Source organism: Vespa mandarinia, chromosome 6 (genome assembly GCF_050613455.1).
Source record: "Vespa mandarinia isolate Hongniang chromosome 6, ASM5061345v1, whole genome shotgun sequence".
NCBI lineage: Eukaryota > Metazoa > Arthropoda > Insecta > Hymenoptera > Vespidae > Vespa > Vespa mandarinia.
This window is the reverse complement of record NC_140815.1, coordinates 3,997,501-4,020,000: the sequence shown is the minus strand read 5'-3', so window position 1 is coordinate 4,020,000 and position 22,500 is coordinate 3,997,501. Positions and strand designations below refer to the sequence as shown.

The window sequence follows — 22,500 nt, the reverse complement described above, 5'->3', positions numbered from 1 at the left end:
CGTCTGCACGTATTACATAATATATATATATATATATATATATATATTTATATATATATATATACCGTTAAATATATGTATATGTATATCGTATATAAAGATATATACGCGTTCACCTCGAGAATGTGCGTTTGATATTCTAATTCCGTCCTCGTGTATCCCGGCTGTCGCCCTTTTTCTCTCTCTTTCTCTCTCTCTTTCTCTTTCTCTCTTTCTCACTCTCTTTCCCTGTTTACCCTCGACGATTTTCATTAGGGTAACGCGCCACGTAAATCCGCCAGCGCGTCGGTCTCTCTTACCTTTTTCCTTTTCTATTTCACCCTTTTCATTTATTTTTCCCTACAAAATCATCGACTCGTTCCCTCCGTCTTCTTACCTCAATTCTCTCTCTCTCTCTCTCACTCTCTCTTTCTATCTATTTCTATCTCTATCCTATCTCTATCAGTATCTTTTCCTCTCCCTTAAGAGACTTTTCTTCCATTCTCTTTTTTTCTCTTTTTCCTTTTTCTTTTTCTTTTTTTTCTTTTTTTTTTTCTTTTTTTGTTTTTATTTTCAACTACTCGGAGATCTTGGAAGCGATCCTCTTAAGGAAATTCAAAGGCATGAATATATATTGACACGGAAATTATCTTTAGTCCAGTCGTCGTCGTCTTCGTCGTCGTCTTCGTCGTCGTCTTCGTCGTCGTCTTCCCTCAAGTTTGAAAACATTTCGCGCTCGGTTTAAACACGGTACAAGCGATCGAAACCCGTCGAGAAGGTTCAATTTCACGTATAGACCGTAGAACGAGAAGACGTACCTACTACCCCTATGTGTATTGTAGTTAGGTTAACCCCTTTTTTTCCTCTCTTCTTCTTCTTCTTCTTCTTCTTCTTCTTTGTTTGTTTTGTTTTTTTTGTTTTATCTTTCTTTCCTTTTTTACAGGCGAGAACGCAAATCACAATTTTTTCAATTTTTTCAATTTTATTTTTTTTCACGACGCATAAACGATCCACCATACATAGGTCTTTGCTACGTTCGTTCGTTCGTTCGTTTGTCCGTTCATTCGTTCGTTCGTTCGTTCGTTCGTTCGTTCGTTCGTTCGTTCGTTCGTTCGTTCGTTCGTTCGTTTTTCGAAATGGACCATGATCATCGGAGGAACGATTTTTTATTACCAAGTGTTGCCACCCTCAAATTGATTCTCGGCCTATGTACATACTTCTCTAGTCGAACACGACTCGATCAAATCGAAGCGAACACATTTTTTATCTCGACCCTGTGCCGTCGGAAATGAATAAAAACAAGAGAGACAAAAACAGAGAGAGAAAGACAGAGAGAGTGAGAGAGAGAGAGAGAGAGGGGCGAGGGGTTGGATGGGGGTTTAGGAGAGAGGGAAGTGGAAACAGACAAAAGTCAACGAGTTCTCCGAATGTTTGGAAATTAATTTGCCGACGGTACGTGGCGCGAGATGAAACTTTGTAAATGGACAATAAAAAGAAAAAATAGGAAAAAAAAAATAAATAAAAGAGAAAAGGAAAAAAGGATAGAAAGAAAGGAAAGAAAATAAAATAAAAAAGAAAATAAAAAAGAAAAAAGAAAAAAAAGAAGAAAAAGAGAGAGAGAGAGAGAGAGAGAAAGATGTCAAAGAATATTCGTAATTAAAACAACGAACGATTTTGATGATGAAGTTCAATTAATGAAAATTCTACGACCGGTAACGTCGATATTGAAATTTTGTAAGTTTCATTTAACATTCGTAAATCACGAAATGATCATCGTTTTCTCTCTCTCTCTCTCTCTCTCTCTCTCTCTCTTTCTCTTACATCCAACAAAAGTTAATGTCATTCGCCAACGTTCTTCCTCTCTCCCTCTTCTCCCCCATAAACATCGAATAATTCTCTAATGCTCCTCGAATGTACCTCCAGGTATCCAAAGTTTTCCTTAAGACTACTATACCTGTCCTTTTCTTTCTTCCATAATACTCTCTTTGGCATTCCTTTGTCTCGCGGTTTATCGCCTCCGGGACATTCTGAAATACGAGCTATTACAGAATGAATTTCTTCTTCCAACGTTATCCTTACGTGTCACCCTCGCTCGCCCACCCACTCCCTTCCTTCCCCTTCCCCTTCCGTTCCTTATCCCCCGTCCTCACTTTCAAGAACACCTACTTCAGCTATTTCACTTCGCCCTTCATCCTATTCTTTTGACAACGTATAAATATTTTCGACGAGATAGAAAAATGTATTTCGATTTTACTTTTTTCATTTCTTTCTTTCTTTCTTTTTTTTTTTTTTTTTCTTTTTTTTCTTTTTTTTTTCCTTTTTCCTACTGCGACTTATTATTATAATAATTATTATTTAATTAGAGATAAATGTGTCGCAGAAAATTTGATTGAATTTCGCGATAAGAAACGTTTGGAGATACGAAAAGAAATGTAATATGCTGCGGGTGGTGTTGGATAGGTGAGGGGAAGTGGGTAAGGAAAGAGTTAAGGGGTTAGGGAAGATTGAAGAGGGCAAACGAAAAATCCATCAGTTATGTGAAAAGAAAAAAATGAAAGGAGCGAGTCGATGGTGAGGAAGTTGGGGATGGGCGGGTATAGGTGTAGACCGATGGGGGGAAACGAAAAGAGAATGAAAAAAGAGAGTTAGCTCGATCGCCATATCAAAGGGTCTCGTTCCTAAAAGATCCATATCGAATAACTGGAGGGGATGGGGTGGGTGCGGGAGGGGGGGGGAGTGAAATTATCGATACAATCCCCCATTATTGGGTTTCGAGCCACGTGAAAATAGAAAAGGAAAGGTTGAGGTAAAGATGAGATCGATACGATCTCTTTTTAATTTTTCTTTTTTTCTTTTTTTCTTTTCTCTTTTTCCTCTTTTTTCTCTTTTTTCTCTCCCCTTTTCACTTCTCTTCTTTTTCTTCCTTCCCCTTTTTTTTCCCCCCTGTTTTCTTTCCTTTTTTTCCCTATTCTTTCCTTTTTCTTTTTTTTTCTTTTCTTTTTTTTTTTATTCTCTCCCTCTTCTTTCCCTCTGTCATCCTTTTTGTCCCTTTTTGTCTCTTTTCCTTCGGCTCTCTCTCACTCTCTCTTTCTCTCTTTTTCTCTCTTTTTATCTTTCTCTCTTTCTCTCTCTTTTTCTCTTTCTCTCTTTCTCTCTCTCTTACCGTCCGATAATCGACTTCTTCGGGTCTGACTTTTTTCCACGTGGCCTTTCGAACTTTCAGAGAAATCGATATGCGCTTCGCGATGCGGAATAAGACGTGGTATCGTCAAATCGTATCGATTCTTCGTTGACGTCGTATTATTATTTCACGTCGAAAGAAGAATGAGAGAAACATATATGTATATATATATGTATGTATTTATGTATCTATGTATATATATATATATATATATATATATATATATATATATATCAGTGCTATAACATTTAAAAGGGAATAAAAAATACTTTTCGTATATTCGAAGCAATAAAATTAAATTAATTACCTATATATCTATTTAGTTATGGGTAATTAATTTAATTTATGATGGTGTCACGCGGAAATAAAACTCGTGAAATATGAAGTGTAGATATAGTGATAAGAAGTACGGGGGAGGATAAACAAAAAAGATCGACAGGAAAATGATTTGGGAAGGAGCAGAGAGAGAGAGAGAGAGAGAGAGAAGTGACGAGAAGAAAATAAAGCTGCTGGGATCGGAAGGACGATCATAGTGGAAACGGGCCACGAGAAAATATAAAAGTTTATCTTTCGTCGAATCGCGCAATAGGTTCGCGCCTAGTCAATTCTAACAGGAAGAGAGATAGATAGATAGATAGAGAAAGAGAGGAGAGAGAGAGAGAGAGAGTGAGATAGATGAGGGGTAGGAAGAGAGTGAGAGAGAGAGAGAGTATCGAATGGCTCGACGTCGAGCGCTTCCTGATAGCTCTCAAACTAATTAGCTTCGAACTAACGACGGACGTGCGTTTTATCAACCGACTGAAGTACGAGTTCGCTCTCACATGGAAGAGGAAATTATTATCAAGGCATTGGATTTGTCGAGGAAGATTATCGCTGGTAGATAGCTCGATACTCGAGAGAAAGAGAAAGAGAGAGAGAGAGAGAGAGAGAGAGAGAGAGAGAGAGAAGAGGGAGGGACACGTTTACAGGAAAATGTTGCGCTCGTGTATGTACAGAAGCTACTCATACTCACTCGTCGTAGCCGTCGTTGCCGTCGTCGTCGGCGAAGACGACGTTACCAATCCTCCTCCCCCTTTCTCTCTTCCTCCCTTCTTCCCTCACCCCACTTCTGAAACCCTCTCACAAGCCATTTCTTTCTTCCCATCGTGGTGCTTATCGACTGCATTATTAAGCTGGTATATTTCCGTAGCCGATGCTATCGATCTCTCTCTCTCTCTCTTTCTCTCTCTTTCTCTCTCTCTCTCTCTCTCTCTCTCTATCTATCTATCTATCTATCTATCTATCTATCTATCTATCTATCTATCTATCTATCTATCTATCTATCTGGTAAATGTCGACCCGTGTAAGTACATACATACGTACATACATACGTACATACATACGTACATACATACATACATACATACGTCCATACATATATATATATACATACATACATACATACATACATACATACATATGCCTTCTCTCAGGCTCGCCAGAAGCAGGCAGGCACAGGCAACCAACCACCAACCCCCTGAAGCCATTCGTCCTGGAACAAGCGCGGTTAAAGGCGGACACGCGGTGTGCTAAGTGACAGCCACTAACCGATTTACGATCGTGCTCGCGTGCACTTACGTATATGTGTATATATATATATATTCGATGGTCCGTTCCCCGTTTCATCTAGACTTTCGGGGAACGACGAACCAGGAGAATGGGGAGCGGTCGAGCGGTGCTGAACTAAGGGGTCGAGGGCGGAGGGGGGAAAGTTCGATCGAAGTTCTCGATGCTCTCGAACGAGATACTACTTCACGAGATTCGCGAGATATTTCTTGTTCTTTTTCTTGTTTATTAAAATAAAACACGCACACACACACACACAAACATACACGCATACACTACACATATATGTCGTTGAAATATCATCAGTACATGTAGCTCGTTAAATTTCTTTTTTTTTTTCTTTCTTTCTTTCTTTCTTCCTTTCTTCCTTTCTTCTTCATTTTTTTTCTTTCCTTTTTTCTCTTTTATTCTCTTTCTTTTTATCATTTTTTTTTCTTTTTTTCTTTTTTCTTCTTCTCTTAGAGATATAAGAAGATCTGTGATTAGACAAGTTTTTCTTTTTACCTTTCTTTCTTTCTTTTTTTTTTCCCCGTTTTTCTTTTGCATCCAATAATTAAGGAAAAATGAGATAGTCGTATAAAAAAAAAAAAAAAGAAGAAACAACAGAAATATATTATAGGATTGAATTGTTTATTAAGTTACTGTTTCGATCTTAAAGTTACTTTAAACAAGCCAATGTTTTTTTTTATTTTCGTTTCGTGTATCGTATCACGAGATAGCGAACGTAGAGAAAGGGGTGGAATGTAGGGGATGGAAATAGGTGCTTGGTAAATGATACTTTCGCGTGGATCGTCGCATTCAAGATCTGTCTTATTACTCTGGCAACTAACTCGAATCGTATCGTGATAAAATTGTTTAAGTGAGTTTATTTTTCTTTTCGTTTTTGTTTGTTTGTTTTTTTTTTTTTTTTTTTTTTTTATATATATTTATTTTGCCCCTCTTTTTTCTTTTCTCTTCTCTCTCTTTTTTCTTTTTTCTTTTTCGTATGGAGAGAATGAGAAGAAAATTCTCACGTCCGACAAGCATCGGATTACGTTTTAAACGTAACGATAAAATTTTTCGTGAATTAAACAAATTTTTGCGCTGTAGAATTTAACGCGCGATAAAAGAAGGGATTATATATACAGGCCGATCCAAAAGTTACTATTCTCATTTTTAAAAATTGAATTACTCCTTTATGCAACATTTTTTAGGCTACATTCTTTTCTTTTTCTTTTTTTTCTTTTCCTTTTTTCTTTTTTGTTTTTTATCTCTTTTTTTTTTTTTTTTTTTTTTTTTTTTTCTAAGATCGCAAAATTACAATCGAGCCTTACGAATAATTGGAAGAACGAAAAATTAAATATCTTTCTCTCGAGAAAGAGTAATCGATTTTTAAAATGTTCTAAGAACTTTTCGCCGATACTGTTTTGGTTTTATTCTCGATAGATTTAATCGTTGATTAAACTCATGCATTTATTATCATTTTTAATATTAATATTATTATAACAATAATCGTGTTATTATTAATAATCTTTTATTATTATTATTATTATTATTATTATTATTATTATTATTATTATTATTATTATACTATCAAATAGTAATCTTAAGAGTTAATTTAGTTTTTTTTTTGTTACATCGCTTTCTCATTGCGATAAATATTTCTTGAAAAGAAAATAAAAGGATATGTGCACATACATGCACACACACACACACACACACACACACACACACATACACAAAGACATAAAAAACATGGATTTTTTTATCGGCGAATCGAAGAAAAGTAAATTAATCTGTCGATTATGTTTCTATAGCGCAAAGATGAGATTTTAAACGGAAAGAGAGACGCCTGACGCGTTTTCCGAGTAAAGTATCTTCGAGGAGGTTAAGCTCGATTGATCTTGGCACCGACTAAAACATAACAGGAATCTTTCATTTCGTGTCAAAAGAAAAAAAGAAACAATAGAGAATATTGGTACGATTGATCTATCTCAATTGGGTGGGTATGATAATAGATCGTCCCAATGATCCTTTTTCATCTTATTCCGATGTTGCTCGGTACATAGAGATAATAATAATAATAATAATAATAATAATAATAATAATAATAATAATAAGGATAAAATGAAAATAAAATAAAATGAAAATAAAAAGGATGAAAATGCGGAAGAGATATTCTATTTAAATTCTCTCGGTGTTACGATAATGATCGAATTTTCTCTTCGTTTATCTTCAGATATTACGGAACGTAATTCTAAAGATGGCGTACAAAATGGAACGTCGTTTTTCGCTTGACGCCGATAAATGTCTCTCGTCTCGAAAGAAAAAAAAAAAAAAAAAAAAAAAAAGAAAAAAAAACAGGAAAGAAAGAAAAAAGGAAAGGAAAAAGAAAAGTGAAAATAGAAAAAGAAAAGAGAAAGAAATTTCGAAAGAATTAAACGGATCCGATTGTTGGTATTATTTACTTTTAAACTTTGATCCTTCTGTTTCAGTACTACGAGATGTCGTATGGCCTCAACGTGGAGATGCATAAACAGGTGAGATTTAATTAATAATTATAATAATTATAATAATTATAATAATAATGATGAATAATATATAGATATATAAATTTCTCCTTGTAACATTTTAGTTAATTTTGATAAGTCATAACGAAAAGGGAGACTTTTGATAATTAAGATCTCAACGAGACGATACGCTCGCTTTCTTGAAAGAAGATCGAGAAACCGATTGCTTTGAATTGAAAGGGAAAAAGAGATGAAAGACAGAGAGAAAGAGTAAGAGAGATAGAAAGGAGAAGGGACATTTAAGCTTGGGAAATCGTGTAATTTCGGCTAATTAAGGGAAACAGCGAGCGATCACCCTTCTGTCAGCAATTTTCTTAAAAGCGAGTTAGTCGTCGCCCTCGTTCAAACACGCTAGACACTTGCCTGCTTACTGCCACTAGCCAATAGCGCCTAGCCGAAACTCCAAACAATTTCCCCTTCATCCCTCATCCCTTATCCCTCATCCCCCTTGTCGCGCAGCCTCGTGCGGGACGAGCTGATATTCATTAGCATTAGCGGCCGATCATTTCTCACCCTTGTACCCGTAGGGCGAGGGATTCTAATGGGGTGCAAGCCCAACGTGAATCGAGTATTGGTTGTTAGACTCGGGAAATAGAGAAGGGGAAAACGAAGAAAGAAGGGAAGGAAAATAAGTACTTCTCGTGCAATGGGACACTACTTGCTTGAATCGTCAGGAAATTGCGTCCATTCGCCGATACGCTGTCCCTATCCAAATCCCATTCCACCTCAACTTATACCACCCACTACTTTATAACCTGCGGCGAATATACTTACAATTAGGCTCTTCGAAGATTCGTTCGACCGTGTTATTTTAAATCGATGCCATCCCACTTCGCGAATCGTTCGTTATTTGGTAGGGGGGAAAAAAGAGGAAGAAGAAGAAAAAGGAAAAAAAAAAAGAAAATATAAATAAAACTGGAAAGAGTACTTTCATCGTGCCGTCATCGAAAAAGAAAGAGAGAGAGAGAGAGAGAAATTTTTTAATCCTCGTTAATAAATTTTTCATCTAGAAAGAGATATTTCAAAAAAAGTAAGTTTCCAGTATACTACTTTTATACATGAATATATATATATATATATATATATATATATATATATATGTATAATAAATAGATATAAAAAGAATTTTTACCGTCGGATTATATATCCACTTAGATCGAATCGAATAACATTTTCCTATTTATTTTATCATAATCGGCAAGTAATTAATAAATTTTTATGTTTATCTATCCATCTATATATATATATATATATATATATATATATATATATAAAACAACAAAAAGAAGATATGAAAAAGGAAAAGAAAGAGAACGTTCGGGAATGATCAAAGAGGGAGAAAACTACTTGACAGAAATTGTCGCAATTTTAACTGTTAATTGATGAATAGAGTTGTTATAAAAGTAAGAAGTTGAGGAAAAGAAAAGGGGAGGAAAAGGGTCGAGAAAGAAGGGTAGTTAAGATAGGAAATGAATCCCCGAGGAGGGTACAAAAGTCCGATACAGCGACAAATTGTGAACGAATCTAATGTAACGCGTTATTATACATTTCTCTTTCTTTTTAATATCTCCCTCTCTTTCCCTCTTTCTCTCTCTCTCTCTCTCTCTCTCTCTCTCTCTCTCTCATTCTTTCTCTCTCTACCTATCTATCTATCCCATTTTTTTTTCGTGAATCCCAACTGACGTTAATTGGAAGAAAAATGAAAAGTTATTGGTTATTCGCGACTCCCTAATTAACCGTAATAATATCGCCCCCTCCTCCTCCTCCTCTTACTCCTCCCCTCTCCCTCCCTTCCCTCGAACACGCTCGCGGACAATTTGCAATTTACATCTCTCCGAAGGATTAATCTGTTTTATTTGCAACGTTTGAACCGAGCGCCGGCACGATCGGCGAGAACGAAGAACGATAAATTATCTCCTTTACCAACCAACCAACCAACCAACCAACCAGCCAACCAACCAACCAACCAACCAACTCACCCTCTCTTCTCTTCGTCCTTTTCCCCTCTTTCTCTCTTTCTCTCTTTCTACCACTACTACTACCACCACCACTACCACCACTAGCATTGCCACCACCGCTACCGCCGCCTCCACCTCTTTCATCCTCATCCTCTTCTTTCTCCTCCTCCTCCTCCTCCACCTCCTCCTACTTCTATTCCTCCACCTCTTACTCCTCTTTCTCTTTTACCTCCTCTTCCTCCACCATTCCTCCCGTCTACCGTGAGCCTCACGATAAAAGACGAGCCACGGTGTGTACCGGAAATAATCTATAATATCGTGTACTCGCGTCTTTCCTACCACCCCCAACGAATTTACGTAGCTCGTGCATCGATCATCCGAGTAACGATCCTTTCTCTCTCTCTCTCTCTCTCTCTCTCTCTCTCTCTCTCTCTCTCTCTTTTTTTATTTCTTTCCCTCTCCCTCCCTCTCTCTCTCTCTCTATCTCTCTCTTTTTCTCTTTCTTTCTGTCGCTCTCTCTTCTCCTTTTTTCTTTAAAATCATTTATCACGTATCATTTATCATTTATCACGACGGCGCGGCCTCCTGGCGTTAACGGTAGTCCATCGCTTCCTATTTCATTCCTCTGTCTTTCGCTGGTCTCTAGAGAAAACACGAGAGAAAAGAAGAGAGGTGTGTGTGTGTGTGTGTGTGTGTGTGTGTGTGTGTATGCGCGTGTGTATGCGCGTGTGTATGCTTGTGAAAGACAAACTAACAAACAGACAGAGATAGAGAAAGAAGGTAGGGTGGGGGAGGGCAGAGGGCGTGAGGGTGAGGTCTAGAGGAGGAAAAAAAAAGACGAAGAAGAAGAAGAAAGAAAGAAAGAAAGAAAAAGAGAGAAAAAAAATAAATCATCACCCCACTACTTGTCCCTCTGACACTTAGCCGGCTTTCGAGCCGTGGTTCTTCTTCGGTTCTCGCTTCTTTTCAATTGGAACCCCTCTTTCCCCGTTCATCCTTCTCTCTTCTCCCTTCTCTCTTCTAACCGAATGAAAACAATCTTCCCCTACGAGGTTAGAGCCCTATATCCCTCTTTAGTCTCCTGCTTTTACCCTTTTTAGTTACCACCGTCGATGATCGCCTCTCTCTCTCTCTCTCTCTCTCTCTCTCTCTCTCTCTCTCTCTCTCTCTCTCTCTCTTCCTTTCTCTCTCCCTTTCTCTCTCCCTCCTGTGTTCTTCTATTACAATATTTTTTTCCCTTCCAACCCCCCCCCTCTTTATCTCTTTCTCTCAAATGAAAATCCTTAGTCGTTGACTCTTTCCCGTTACCCGCAGCTAGCAGCTAGCAGCTAGCAGCCAACATTTGCTTCTCACTCTACTTTCAACCCCCAAACACGAACGTACACCACCGCTTATACTAGTTCGAGCTAACTCGAATTCGTCGGCGACGATGTCCTAGTTTGGATTACGATCTCTCTCTCTCTCTCTCTATCTCTCTCAAACATACACATACACATACATACACACACATACATACATATACACGTTCTCTTTAAACACTCATAGCTCTTGCGGTCACGGATCTTGAAAGTCGTGAAAAAGAGGAAGATCAAAAAATGGAGAGAGACTGAGAGAGATGGAGGGGGAGAGACGAAGGGTGGGGGTAAGCGAGTAAGGGGATGGTTGTGTGAAAGAGTGAGGGAGAGGGAGAAGTTGAGAGAGAAAGAGGGTGAGATCGATCATTGATGTCGGTCTTGCGGTGATACCGATGGCGGTGGCTCTGAAATGATACGATCGTATTTCTTAGTTAAGAATATCTCGATGTTGTATTGCCATACTAACGAACAATAAATTTATTTTTCCAAAATACATTTTTATACTTTTCAAACAAGTCATATCGTAAATGAAGATATTATTTATATATATATATATAAAAGAAAAGAATATTTACGATGACATTAATGTATTAATTTGTTCATCTAAAACTAATTTATTACGGAACATTTTTATTCAATATACGATCGATTAATATAATTTCTTAACTTTTAAAAGATTATCTTGTCGCGTTTCAAGAAAATCATTATCACTAGATACTTTTAATGCTTATATAGATTAAATATTTTTGTATTTATTTATTCGTTATTTTTTTTTTTTTTTTTATTTTTTATTTTTATTTTTATTTTTTTAGAAATCAATAAGATCGAGAGAACTTCAAAATTAGATATTATTATTATTATTATTATTATTATTATTATTATTATTATTATTATTATTGTTTAATATCTATTGTGTAGATGAAATAAAAAAGAAAAAAATAATGGAAGTTCATTTTGACAATGATTAGCAAGTAACATTGCAACGATTAGGACAAATAAATTCAGTTTACATTCGACGCAATTCACTTATATTAATTTCATTATTTCGGGGTTAAATTTAATCAGTAAAGATTTAAAGCCAGCTAAAGTCAAATCGTTCAACAACAATACTTAATAATAATATATATATATCTCACTTATTTGCATCGTTCTCATTCTCTCTCTCTCTCTCTCTCTCTCTCTCTCTCTCTCTCTCTCTCTCTCTCTTTCTCTCTCTTTATCTCCTTCTCTCTCCTTCTTGTTCCAATTTTATTTCTATGAACTATTAATCCTTTTGGATCTGCGCGCTTATGAAATAATGTGTTTTCCGTGAACGGAACGCTTACGATAGAAGATACATGTATCTCCCTATCTCTACGTAAATATTTCGATGGCCGCATATATACGTTCTTCGTATCCGACGGGCTTTTATTTTTTAAGACCATACGGATAACTATGTAAGCGTTGGAAACGAAAAAAAAAAAAAAAAGAAAAAAAAAGAAGAAAAAAGAAACCAAAACAAGAAAAAAAGAAAAGTTAAATATTTTCGTTCGCCCGTAAACATAAAATAAATATATCTTTTTATTTTTCGTTTTTGCTCTCAACAAATTGTTACTATTGTATTTTCTCGACCATCGAACAATCTTTTATTCATTTTTATTAAACAAAAGGGAAAATAACGGTTAACCGATTTCGTAAATATGTTTTCACGAACGAGTCACGAACGTGCATCCGTGAAATTCTTTCTTTCGAGAGAATATAATTCGTCGATGTGAGCGACGGTGCCTGACGTGGGGCAATTTGAAACGCTATCAGAGATAAAAGCGCGACTTTTTACGGAGAAAATCGAGAAAGAAAAACGAGTGCGCATGGTGGGAGGATATGGGGGTGAGATACAGAGATAGAGAGAGAGAGAATGAGAGAGAGAGAGAGAGAGAGAGATAGAAAGTGAACGGAGATAGGTAGTAGTGAGTCTCAACGATTAATCCGTTGGATAATTCTACTAATTCCTCATATTTCTATATGTTGGCGAATCATTAATTAACGATTAATGAGATGAAGTTGGAACGATTGAAATTACAACGTGATGGTCGGCTAATATAAATAACAAAGTAGAGAAGTCAATGAGATAAAACGGAACTGTTTCAATAATCGCTCTTTAATTTCATTTGATCTCTCTTTCTCTCTCTCTCTCTCTCTCTCTATATATATATATATATATATCATTTTGAAGAAAAAAAAATTGAAACAATGCGACCTACGTTAATTTTGATATTTCTTTTTTTCTATTTTATTTTTCATTTCTATTAATTTTTTTTTTCTTTTTCCTTTTTTTTTCCTTTTTTTTTTTTTTTCCTTTTTTTTTCCCCCCCAAATGATACCTATAGATAACGTTGAACGTTGTTCATTTCGTTTTATTTTTCATATACGAATAACTAAAAAAAAAAAAAAAAAAAAAAAAAAAGAGAGAGAGAGAGAAAACAATAGAAAAAAAAAAATCAGATAGCCCGAGAGCAGAGAAAATCAAGGAAGTCCTGCCTGTGTCGAAATTATCCCTGGTGTAGCGTTAAGCTTTCTACTCAAAATTCGCTACTAATTGCTTGAACGCTTTCGTTAATCATCGCACGTACGCGCCTTTCGGAAGCGGCGCGTGGTATTCAACGACGATTTCCATAGGAAATGAGATATTTTTGTTTGGTTGGGCAAAGTAATAAAAAAAAAGAAAAAAAAAGAGAAAGAGGAAAACGAAAGAGAAATAAAGAGAGTAACAGAAAAAGAGAAAGAGAAATAAAGAGAATAAGAGAGATAGGGAGAAAGGGAGAAAGAGAAATAATGGAAATAAGAGAGAAAGAGAAAAAGGGAATAAGAGAGAAAGAGAAATAAAGAGAATAAAGGAAAAAAGAGTGATAGGGGAAAGAGTGAGTGAGCGAAGAGAAGAAGGAGAAAGGGGAAAGAAGAAAGAAGATAGATACACGATGTCTGAGGGATTGACGATAGTAAATGCGACCTCCATGAGCGTTTAAAAGAAAAATAGAAAAGGTAGTTTAGAAAAGGATGATCGGTAAGAGTGCGCGTTGATGGTGAAGCTAAGGGAACGGAGTGGGGTGGTTAGTACCGCCGGAGGGGAATTAGTTAAAAAACACATCGAGGAAGAGGAATATATGTGGATGAATGAGAAAGAAAGGAAGAGAGAGAGAAAGAGAGAGAGAGAGAGAGAATTTTCATGTCGCAAGATAGCTCGCAGCGTAGCTACGAGTCAATGATAAGCGTTATCACTTAATTGAAAGTCCTCTTCGCCCTCGAAAAGAGTCAATTTGGGGATTAATGCACCTGGGTATCTTTGTACATCGCGAATTCGTCATTTATCGCAATAAAATTTTTTTTTTAATCGAACCTATTAAAATCACTCATATAAATAAAAAGAGGAGAAAGAAATAGAATGATAGACGTACAAATAAAGATAGAGATAGAGAAAGGTACACTTTCTTTCTCTCTTTCTCTCTCTCTCTCTCTCTTTCTCTCTTTCTCTTTCTTTCTTTCTCTGTTTGTCTGTGTCTCTGTCTCTATCTATCTCTCGTTCGTTTGTGCTACTATGTAATCAAGAAAATCTAATCTATCCTCGCTGTCTGTTTGGCGAGAGGTGTCAAGTAACGATTCTCTTTTCAAGAGAAAAGAGAAGAACGTTTTCCGAAGTTTGTCGTTGTCGTCGTCGTCGTTGTCGTCGTCGTCGTCGTCGTCGTCGTCGTCGATTCTTCCGTCTACATTTTTAAACGTCACCCTCGACTACCTCGTCAAATTTATTTATTCAATGAAGAATAATTCCCGATTGTCGTGTGAAACTTTTTGTTTCCTCCGTTTTTTAAACAGAAAAAAAAAAAAATATATATATATATATATATATATATATATATATATATATATACAACGTTCGGAAATGTAAATGTAAATGTAGAAAAATCGTTTTAATCGTTGAAACTTTTTTTTCTCCCGTTAATCCCCTAGAAAATTAGCTGCATTTTTGCATCCTCGTTTCGTTTTATTTATTTTCGTTTTTTTCTCTCTCTCTCTCTCTCTCTCTTTCTCTCTCTCTTTCTCTTTTTCTCTCTCTTTTTCTCTTTTTCTCTTTTTTCCTTTTTTTTTTTTTTGGTTTGCTTCTCTTTTTTTCCTTTTTCTTTTTGTTTGGTTTTTCTCCATCTCCCCGTCTTTCCCACCTCCCCATCTCCATTTTTTCTTCTTCTTTTATCCTCTACGGACTCGCAGTTTATTTCACCTAGGAATATTCAATCTCCCTCTCTCTCTCTCTCTCTCTCTCTCTCTCTCTCTCTCTCTCTCTCTATCTCTCTCTTTCTTTCTTTCTTTCTATCAACTCTTTTGCATGGACTATTATTATCAAATCCAGAGAGCGCTCGCTCATTATACAAAGTAGCTGCTAGAAAATCAACGGGCGCTAGAGCGAACAAGCAGTACGAATTATTCCCTTTCAAAATATCTACAACATAAAACGGCTTTTGTTATTTCGAAAGGCAGGAAGAGATTTGAAAATGTTTTCAAGAACGCCTTGCGTGTTTCTCGTCGTTTGTATGCGGTTACCTCGTGTTTTCTCGAAATCGATCTCCATACGATTCCCATACCCCGTCTACACCACGTTTTCCTATCCCCCAAACTACCTCTCCCCCTCCTAAATCCCCATCCCTCCCTTTTCCGTTTCCTCCTTTTCCTCCACTCGAGCGAGAGTCATGTGTGCCGCGAGATATTTTCTTCGATAGAAATCCTACGTGCGAAATGGTCTTGCGAATCGAAGAGTATGTGTAATAGTAGGTATAGAAAGTGCATAACATCGATTCGCCATCGTCCACGATATTTCAAGAAATTCGAAACTATCGTTTCTTTCATATATATATACATACACATATATATATATATATATATATATATATATATCAAATATTCACGTATGAGATTGTAAACTTTTATGGAAAGATAGGGAGTTAATTAAATAAAAAAAGAAAAAAGAAAAAGAATAAAAAGATAATTAAATATATATATATATATATATATATATATATATATATATATATCCAATAAAATGAAGATAACACGCAAGGAATATGGAATATTTTCCCTTGATATTTCTTGGACGATTTACTTTTTGTCTAAATTTCATTGCTCTCATTTCTATAAACGAATTCGCATTTCGCACTTAGCCACGTTAAATTAGACAAATTTTCTGTCATTGTCGGTCATTACTTATTTATCTATTTCTATCCTATCCAATTTTGTCGTCTTCTTTTTTCTTTTTTTTTTTTTTTTTTTTTTTTCTTTCTTTACTTCTTCTTCTTTTTTTTTCTTTTACATTTTTAAAACTCTCTTACGGTAAAAAGCGTTGATTTAATTATAAAGGAAAAAAAAAAAAAAAAAAAAAGGAAAAAAAAAGAAAGAAAAAGAAAACGTCAATGTCGACAACGAAATATAAATAGAATTAATTTGATTTACTTATATTATACATTTGTCGTAATGAACATTTTGGGTTAAATTCTCACTTGGAAACAAACGATACGATATTATACGAAGGGAAAAAGAAAGAAAAGTAAACGAATTATAATATAAATCATGCATCGTCTCCCTTTCTCCCTCTCCTTCCCTTCCCTCTTTTCTCTTCTCGCCCTACTTCATTACGTGAAAGTATCCGACAAACAGACACATCAATGTCTTCGTTCATTTAAGTATAGAAAGGCAAAGCCGAATAACTTATGCAATATCATAGTAATTACTCGAATACCTTCGAATAGCTTAGCTTCTGTGAAACTATCAAATATGTACAGGATTAGTTCCTTTGAAGAAACTCGTGAAAATCGTCCGCATTTCAGTTAAAGTAATAGTCAAGGGAAAACGCTAAAACCGAACATATAATCTTGCACGATTCATTTCCCGTTGATATATTTCCGTCATAAACGTTTATATTTATATGCGATTATAGAAGGAGATTGAGATGAATCCAAAAGAAGAGAGAGAGAGGGAGAGAGAGAGCTCCGATTCTAAAAATGATTTGATCATCGAAAAAAGAAGTTATTGACGATCATCTTACGCCAATAAGAAAGATGAAAGTTCGAGCTCATTTATATTTCGTTCTTTTCATTTCTTCCTCTTCTTCTTCTTCTTTTTTTGTCTTTTTCTTTTTTTGAGTGGGTCGATCTTCTTTTCTGCTCTTTTTTCTCTTTTTTTTTTTTTTTTTTTTTTTTTTTTAAGGGAAAGAAAAACAAATAAAAAGAAATCGTCGAACGATGGTAGGGTTCCCCGTCGATGGCGAGCGCTTCCCTGGTAGCGGGTGGGCGACTAGCGTTTCCCCATCGCGGCTATACTCGACGTCCGATAAAAAATGTGCAGGTTGACCAATTGCACATAACTCAAGCTGCCTTTCCAGTTTCTCACGGACATATACGGACGCACACACGTGCGTATATCCATCCATCCACCCCCACCTCTCTTTCTCTCTTTCTTTCTCTCTCAGCCTTCGCTCTTTCGTTCACACTTTCTCCCTCTCCCTCTCCCTCTCCTCTTTCTCTCGATATATATATTTCTCTCTCTCTCTCTCTCTCTCTTTCTCTCTAGTACCAAACGAATCTACGCTCGAGGTCGCTCGCACGGACGAATCCGAGCCGCGTCCACACGTACGAAAGACGCAGACGCGGTCGCGTATATTCGAGTTCTTTTATTTGGCCCTGCAGGGGTAGGTAGGTAGGTAGGTAGGTAGGGTAGGCAGAGAGAGAGAGAGAGAGATAGAGAGAGAAAGAGAAAAAGAGAGAGAGAGAGTCGAGTCGGCTGGGTGGCGAGGGTGTATGCGCTGGGCTGGGGGCGATGACATCGATTTTTTACCCGTTGCTAATCTCAATGTTACCTGCACCTCCTCCTATATTCCTCCTCCGCCTGCAATTCGGCCATCTCTCCCGTCCAACCCCTCAAACCATCCCCCTCTTTCCACTTTCTCTCTCTCTTTCTCTCTCTCTGTATTTCTCTCTCTCTCTCTCTCTCTCTCTCTCTCTCTCTCTCTGTATCTCTCTACTCTTCCAACCGACCCCGGTGGACCATCCGTTCTGCGGGAAAACGTGCATGTGCATCGGGCACATTCGAGAAGGAATAACCATTTTTTCGTACTGGACAACACTTGTGCCGTTGGCTTGTCGCATGAATTTCCTCTTCATCCCTCTTTCCTCGCCACCTCATCCCCAATCCAACCCAACCTCACCCCCCACCTCACCATTTTCCTCTATCCATCTATCCATCTCTCTTTCTCTCTCTCTCTCTCTCTCTCTCTCTCTCTCTCTCTCTCTCTCTTCGTCTATCTCCGTCTATGTCTCCCTCTATTTCTCTTTCTTTCTCCATTCTCTATCGAGTCTCTCTTCTACCGTCGGCGACCAGCCGATTTTTTCGTCCAACTTTTTTCAACCCCCGCAGGCATCGCCACGCGACGCGACGCGACGCGACGCTACACTACGTACGGTACGGTACGGTACACGGAATCGAACTAACATGGACGCGACAGTTTTCCATCTTTCTGTCTCTTTCTTCCGTTTCTTCGTATCCTTTTTCCTCCCCTTTCACCGCCCCCTCCCCTGCTCCCACCCTCTATCCTCTTACTCCGCCCGTCTGCCATTCGTCCATCCGTCCGTCCTTCCCTCCAGTCTCGGCCGACATTTTTTTGTCACTTCGCGCTCGAAATCTACGCGCTTTCTTTCGTCTATTTTCCCTTCGAACCACCGAACTCCCCTTCACTCTCCTACAACCCCCTCGATCCATTCGTCGTCGAACGTCTATACGATATATATATATATATATAACTGTGTGTATATACTCTTCCCTCGTCTCCACCCTCTCGCCCTTTTTCTATCTGCTTTTTTTTCTCTCTTTCTACTTCCTGTTTTTTCTTTTTTCTCTCCTTTTTTTTCTTTTTTTTTTTTTTTCTTCTTTTTTTCTTTTCTTTTAGAGAAAATCGAACTAAACGTGAGAAAGAACGCAAACGAGGGAGAAAGTCCGAGCTAACTTTCCACCCTCGGTAATATTCGTAATTATGTTATAATCAGAGCAAGGGATAGCAGAAAGAGAGAGAGAGAGAGGGAAAGAGAGAGAGAAAGAGAGAGAGAGAGAAAGGGATGATGAGAGAGAAAGAGGGTGAAGAAGTTTGAATGGCATACTTCGGATAACTTACAAGGGGAGATCACGACATATGTGTATGATTCTGGGATTTGGAAATAAGGTCCATAATACATGATAAGGTATCCTGATACATCTACTCTATGATATTTTCTGATCGTATTAAACCATTCTTTCGAACGATCTGTTTAAATATTTGTAAACAATGTCCTTCATGTTTTTTGTCGTTGATCTTTTCATTTGTTTCTTTCTTTTTCTTTTTTTTTTTTTATTTTTCTTTTCGCTTTTTTTTCTCTTTGTTTTTTTTTTTTTTTTTTTTTTTTAACTCAAACCAAAAGATATCACAATGGTTTCTCAGCAAGATCGTGAAAAAACAATATTTTTACTTCCGTCGATCGATGCCGAAGTTATTAAAAAAATTCGTCTATATTTTTTCGATGGTAGAAAAATGTTCGAATGCAAGTAAAAGTTTGAAAAAGAAAAAAAAAAGAAAAGAAAAGAAAAGAAAAAGAAAACTGTCTTGCCACTATGGTCAGAGGAATAGTCGAAAATATGCTTTTTAACTCGTCATTTTTCAAAATAATTTCAATTTTACTTCGTCATTCTGAATTCCTCTATATTATTGTCCTCCCTCTCTCTTTCTCTCTCTCTCTGTCCCATTCTCTCTTTGATAGGTAATCAATTTCAAATGACAAGTTTTCGATCAAAATTATTTTTCTTTTCTTTTTTCTCTCTTTTTTTATTCTGTGATAGAAAAGGGAGGAAGAAGGAGGGAGAACGAAAAAGTGATCCAAATAATACGTGGATATTGATTTCAAAAAATAATTGATACATATTATTAATATCATATAACAGTCATCAATATGTTTATACGTTTACTCGAAACCGTATAATAGATAAATAAATAAATAAACAAACAAAAAATAAAATTAAAGAAATACAATGAAAAGTCAGGATACTCGATGAGATGTTACGCGGACTAAAATTTTGTTAACACCGGAATGACGACGACGACGATGGTCTTAACGAGGCCACTTTTAGATGACCCAGAAAGTTAAGAGCCGTGGGAAATGTATAAAAGAAAGAAAAAAAAAAAAAGAATCGATAAGCAGTTGCCCGAGAGAATTCGTTGTTTTCGTCTGATACGGGGAGTTTATGAGACGCAACGTTTCGTGATTCCTTTTCCATTTTTTTTTTTTTGTGTGTTTTCTTCAACGTCAGATATACTAGGATGGAACATAAATGAAAAGAGAAAAATAATTGTAAAAAAAATCTCTGTACGTTCCCTATTTCAAATCGCTAATCCTATTCTCTAATACTTATTCCAACGTTATTCCACATCGCTATCATTTTCACTCGTCATTTATTTTGATCTATTTCAAATAACACGTTTCTTCATTTCTTTTTCCTCAACTTGAAGTTAACCACTTGCGGTGGAACGACGTGCCACGCACGTCTAGATACTTCTATTACCGGAATGTCAGTGACGTGTTACACACGTCATCGATTGTTGCAGAAAGAAAAATGACGTGCGTGGCAACCGTGAATTTCTTTGCACCGCAAGTGGTTAAGTATCAAGTATATAGGTATTTACATAGCTTCATCCAATGGATTCTATTAAGTATACATTTAGTTTATTTATTTCGTTTGTCAACAGTGATGCATATTTATGTATATGTGATAACCTACAGTCGCCTCGGGCCCTCCCGAAATAAGGGTCCACCATACGACATAAATTAAATTTATATTATATAATCAATTTAATTTAATTTGATTTAATTTAATTTAATTTTAATTTTAATTTGATATTTGCCGGCCGGGCAATACCATACCATAATCTTTATTCGTATATTTTTGTGATTATATTAATCGAATTTAGGCCAATGTATGTATTTTTCTCACTTCGTCGTTTATTTGAACAATTAAAGCGAAAGGATCTATATATGATTGATTTATATTAATTTATACAGACCGAATTGAAAATTTCTAAAATGGATCAAAAGTTCTTAATGCTGGTACTTTTACGATCTGGAAAAAAAAGCAAAAGTAAAAGAAATGGAAAAAAAAGAATTCGTCGAAAAAAGTCTCATGAAAGAGTAAACGATTTTTAAATGTCACCTACATTTTGATCCATCCTGTACTTTTAATACTACCAAAAATAATAAATGTTCGCGATAGATTTTGTATAGATATTTTTTTCAAATTCTATAGTGCTCTCTCTCTTTCTCTCTTTCTTTTTTTTTTACGCATAATGAAAATTAAATTTGGTCGGTAAATTTGAAGTTTAATATATTTAAAAAAAAAAAAAAAAAAGAAATAAAAAAAAAATGAATATAATTCTTGAAATAAAGTGAAAATCAAATGCACACGGTTCGAAAATTAATCTGATTCATATCAATCCTTCGGATATTCACGAATTAGCCATGATCGACACTCGTATCTTGAAGGATAATTTCAAAAGAATAAGAAGAAATGAGAAAATGTTTCGTTTATAGTCACGGAACGTGCATTATCGCGACAAAATCGATTCTAATTCGATTCAAAAAAAAAAAAAAAAAAAAAAAAAAAAATCAACTCAAAATCGAACACTAACACTAAGAAAAGACATTGATCTTTCCCTTGTTCTCAAGATTACTATTAAACAGATTACAGATTATATCGAATGAAATGATAAAGCGATCGTAGGTTATGATATTTCTTAATATCGTATGTGTTCAATTATAAAAAGAAAAAAAGAGAGAGAAAGAGAGAGAGAGAAAAAAAAATTAAGAGATAAATTCGTGGACGAGTATGTTTTAAAATAAATAAATAAATAAAAAAAAAAAAAAAAAAAGGAACAATCATTTCTAAGAATAACTGTTATCGATTATTGTAACTCGTTAAGAATCGTATGAGCTCAGTTTATATTTAAAATAATAATAATAATAATAATAATAATAATAATAATATAAATAAAAATACTAAAGAAAAATAAGAAAATGATTTAAAATCTATTTATTCTTGTTGATACGTTTATTCATATTTTGAAATTATCGTATCATTAATCGACATTTAATATGACAATTACAGACGGAGATTGCTAAGAGGCTGAACGCGATAATCGTACAATTATTACCCTTTTTGGCGCAAGAGGTGAGTCTTTGACTTTCTGTTTGGCACAAGTGTTTATAAACATACAATCGAGTGCGACCACGACGCGATAATGATAGCATGGCTTACAGCATCAGCAGCAGGTGGCGAACGCTGTGGAGAGAGCGAAACAAGTTACCATGTCCGAGCTGAACGCGATCATTGGGGTAAGTATTTGATTTGTATTTTTTTTTCTCTCTCTCTATCTCTCTCTTTCTCTCTCTCTCTTTCTCACATTATTAATATTATTATTATTATTATTATTATTATTATTATTATTATTATTATTATTATTATTATTATTATTATTATTATTATTATTATTATTATATTACTATTATTATCATCGTCATTATTATTTTTATCATCTTCATCATCACTATCATTATTATCATCATCATCATCATCATCATCATCATCATTGATTGTATAGTATGATTATGTTTTTAACAGGCCCAAGGAGGGCCCTTTTCTTTTTCTTTACTTTTCAAATTTTCTCACCCCCAGCTGACGTTTCCTATTCACATTTTTCAAAAATCCACGAGTTTATATATTTCAACCACGGACCATGGACTTAATTTAAGCCATTCAAACATCTACCCCTTAATCCTTAAAAA

At 35.8% G+C, this 22,500-nt stretch overlaps 1 protein-coding gene across 12 annotated transcripts in view; it reads left to right on the top strand.

The window, feature by feature from the left end:
• gro (TLE family member transcriptional corepressor groucho) overlaps positions 1-22,500 on the top strand; it is a 101,658-nt gene that overhangs the window by 44,669 nt on the left and 34,489 nt on the right. For 9 of the 12 annotated variants that reach the window (XM_035864622.2, XM_035864610.2, XM_035864620.2 and 6 more), the window contains exons 5-7: positions 7,240-7,284; positions 21,824-21,886; positions 21,964-22,050. In XM_035864622.2, the coding sequence (XP_035720515.1) occupies positions 7,240-7,284; positions 21,824-21,886; positions 21,964-22,050 (195 nt within the window). The remainder of the gene's footprint in view (positions 1-7,239; positions 7,285-21,823; positions 21,887-21,963; positions 22,051-22,500) is intronic. The other 3 variants (XM_035864623.2, XM_035864614.2, XM_035864616.2) reach the window with 1 other exon arrangement.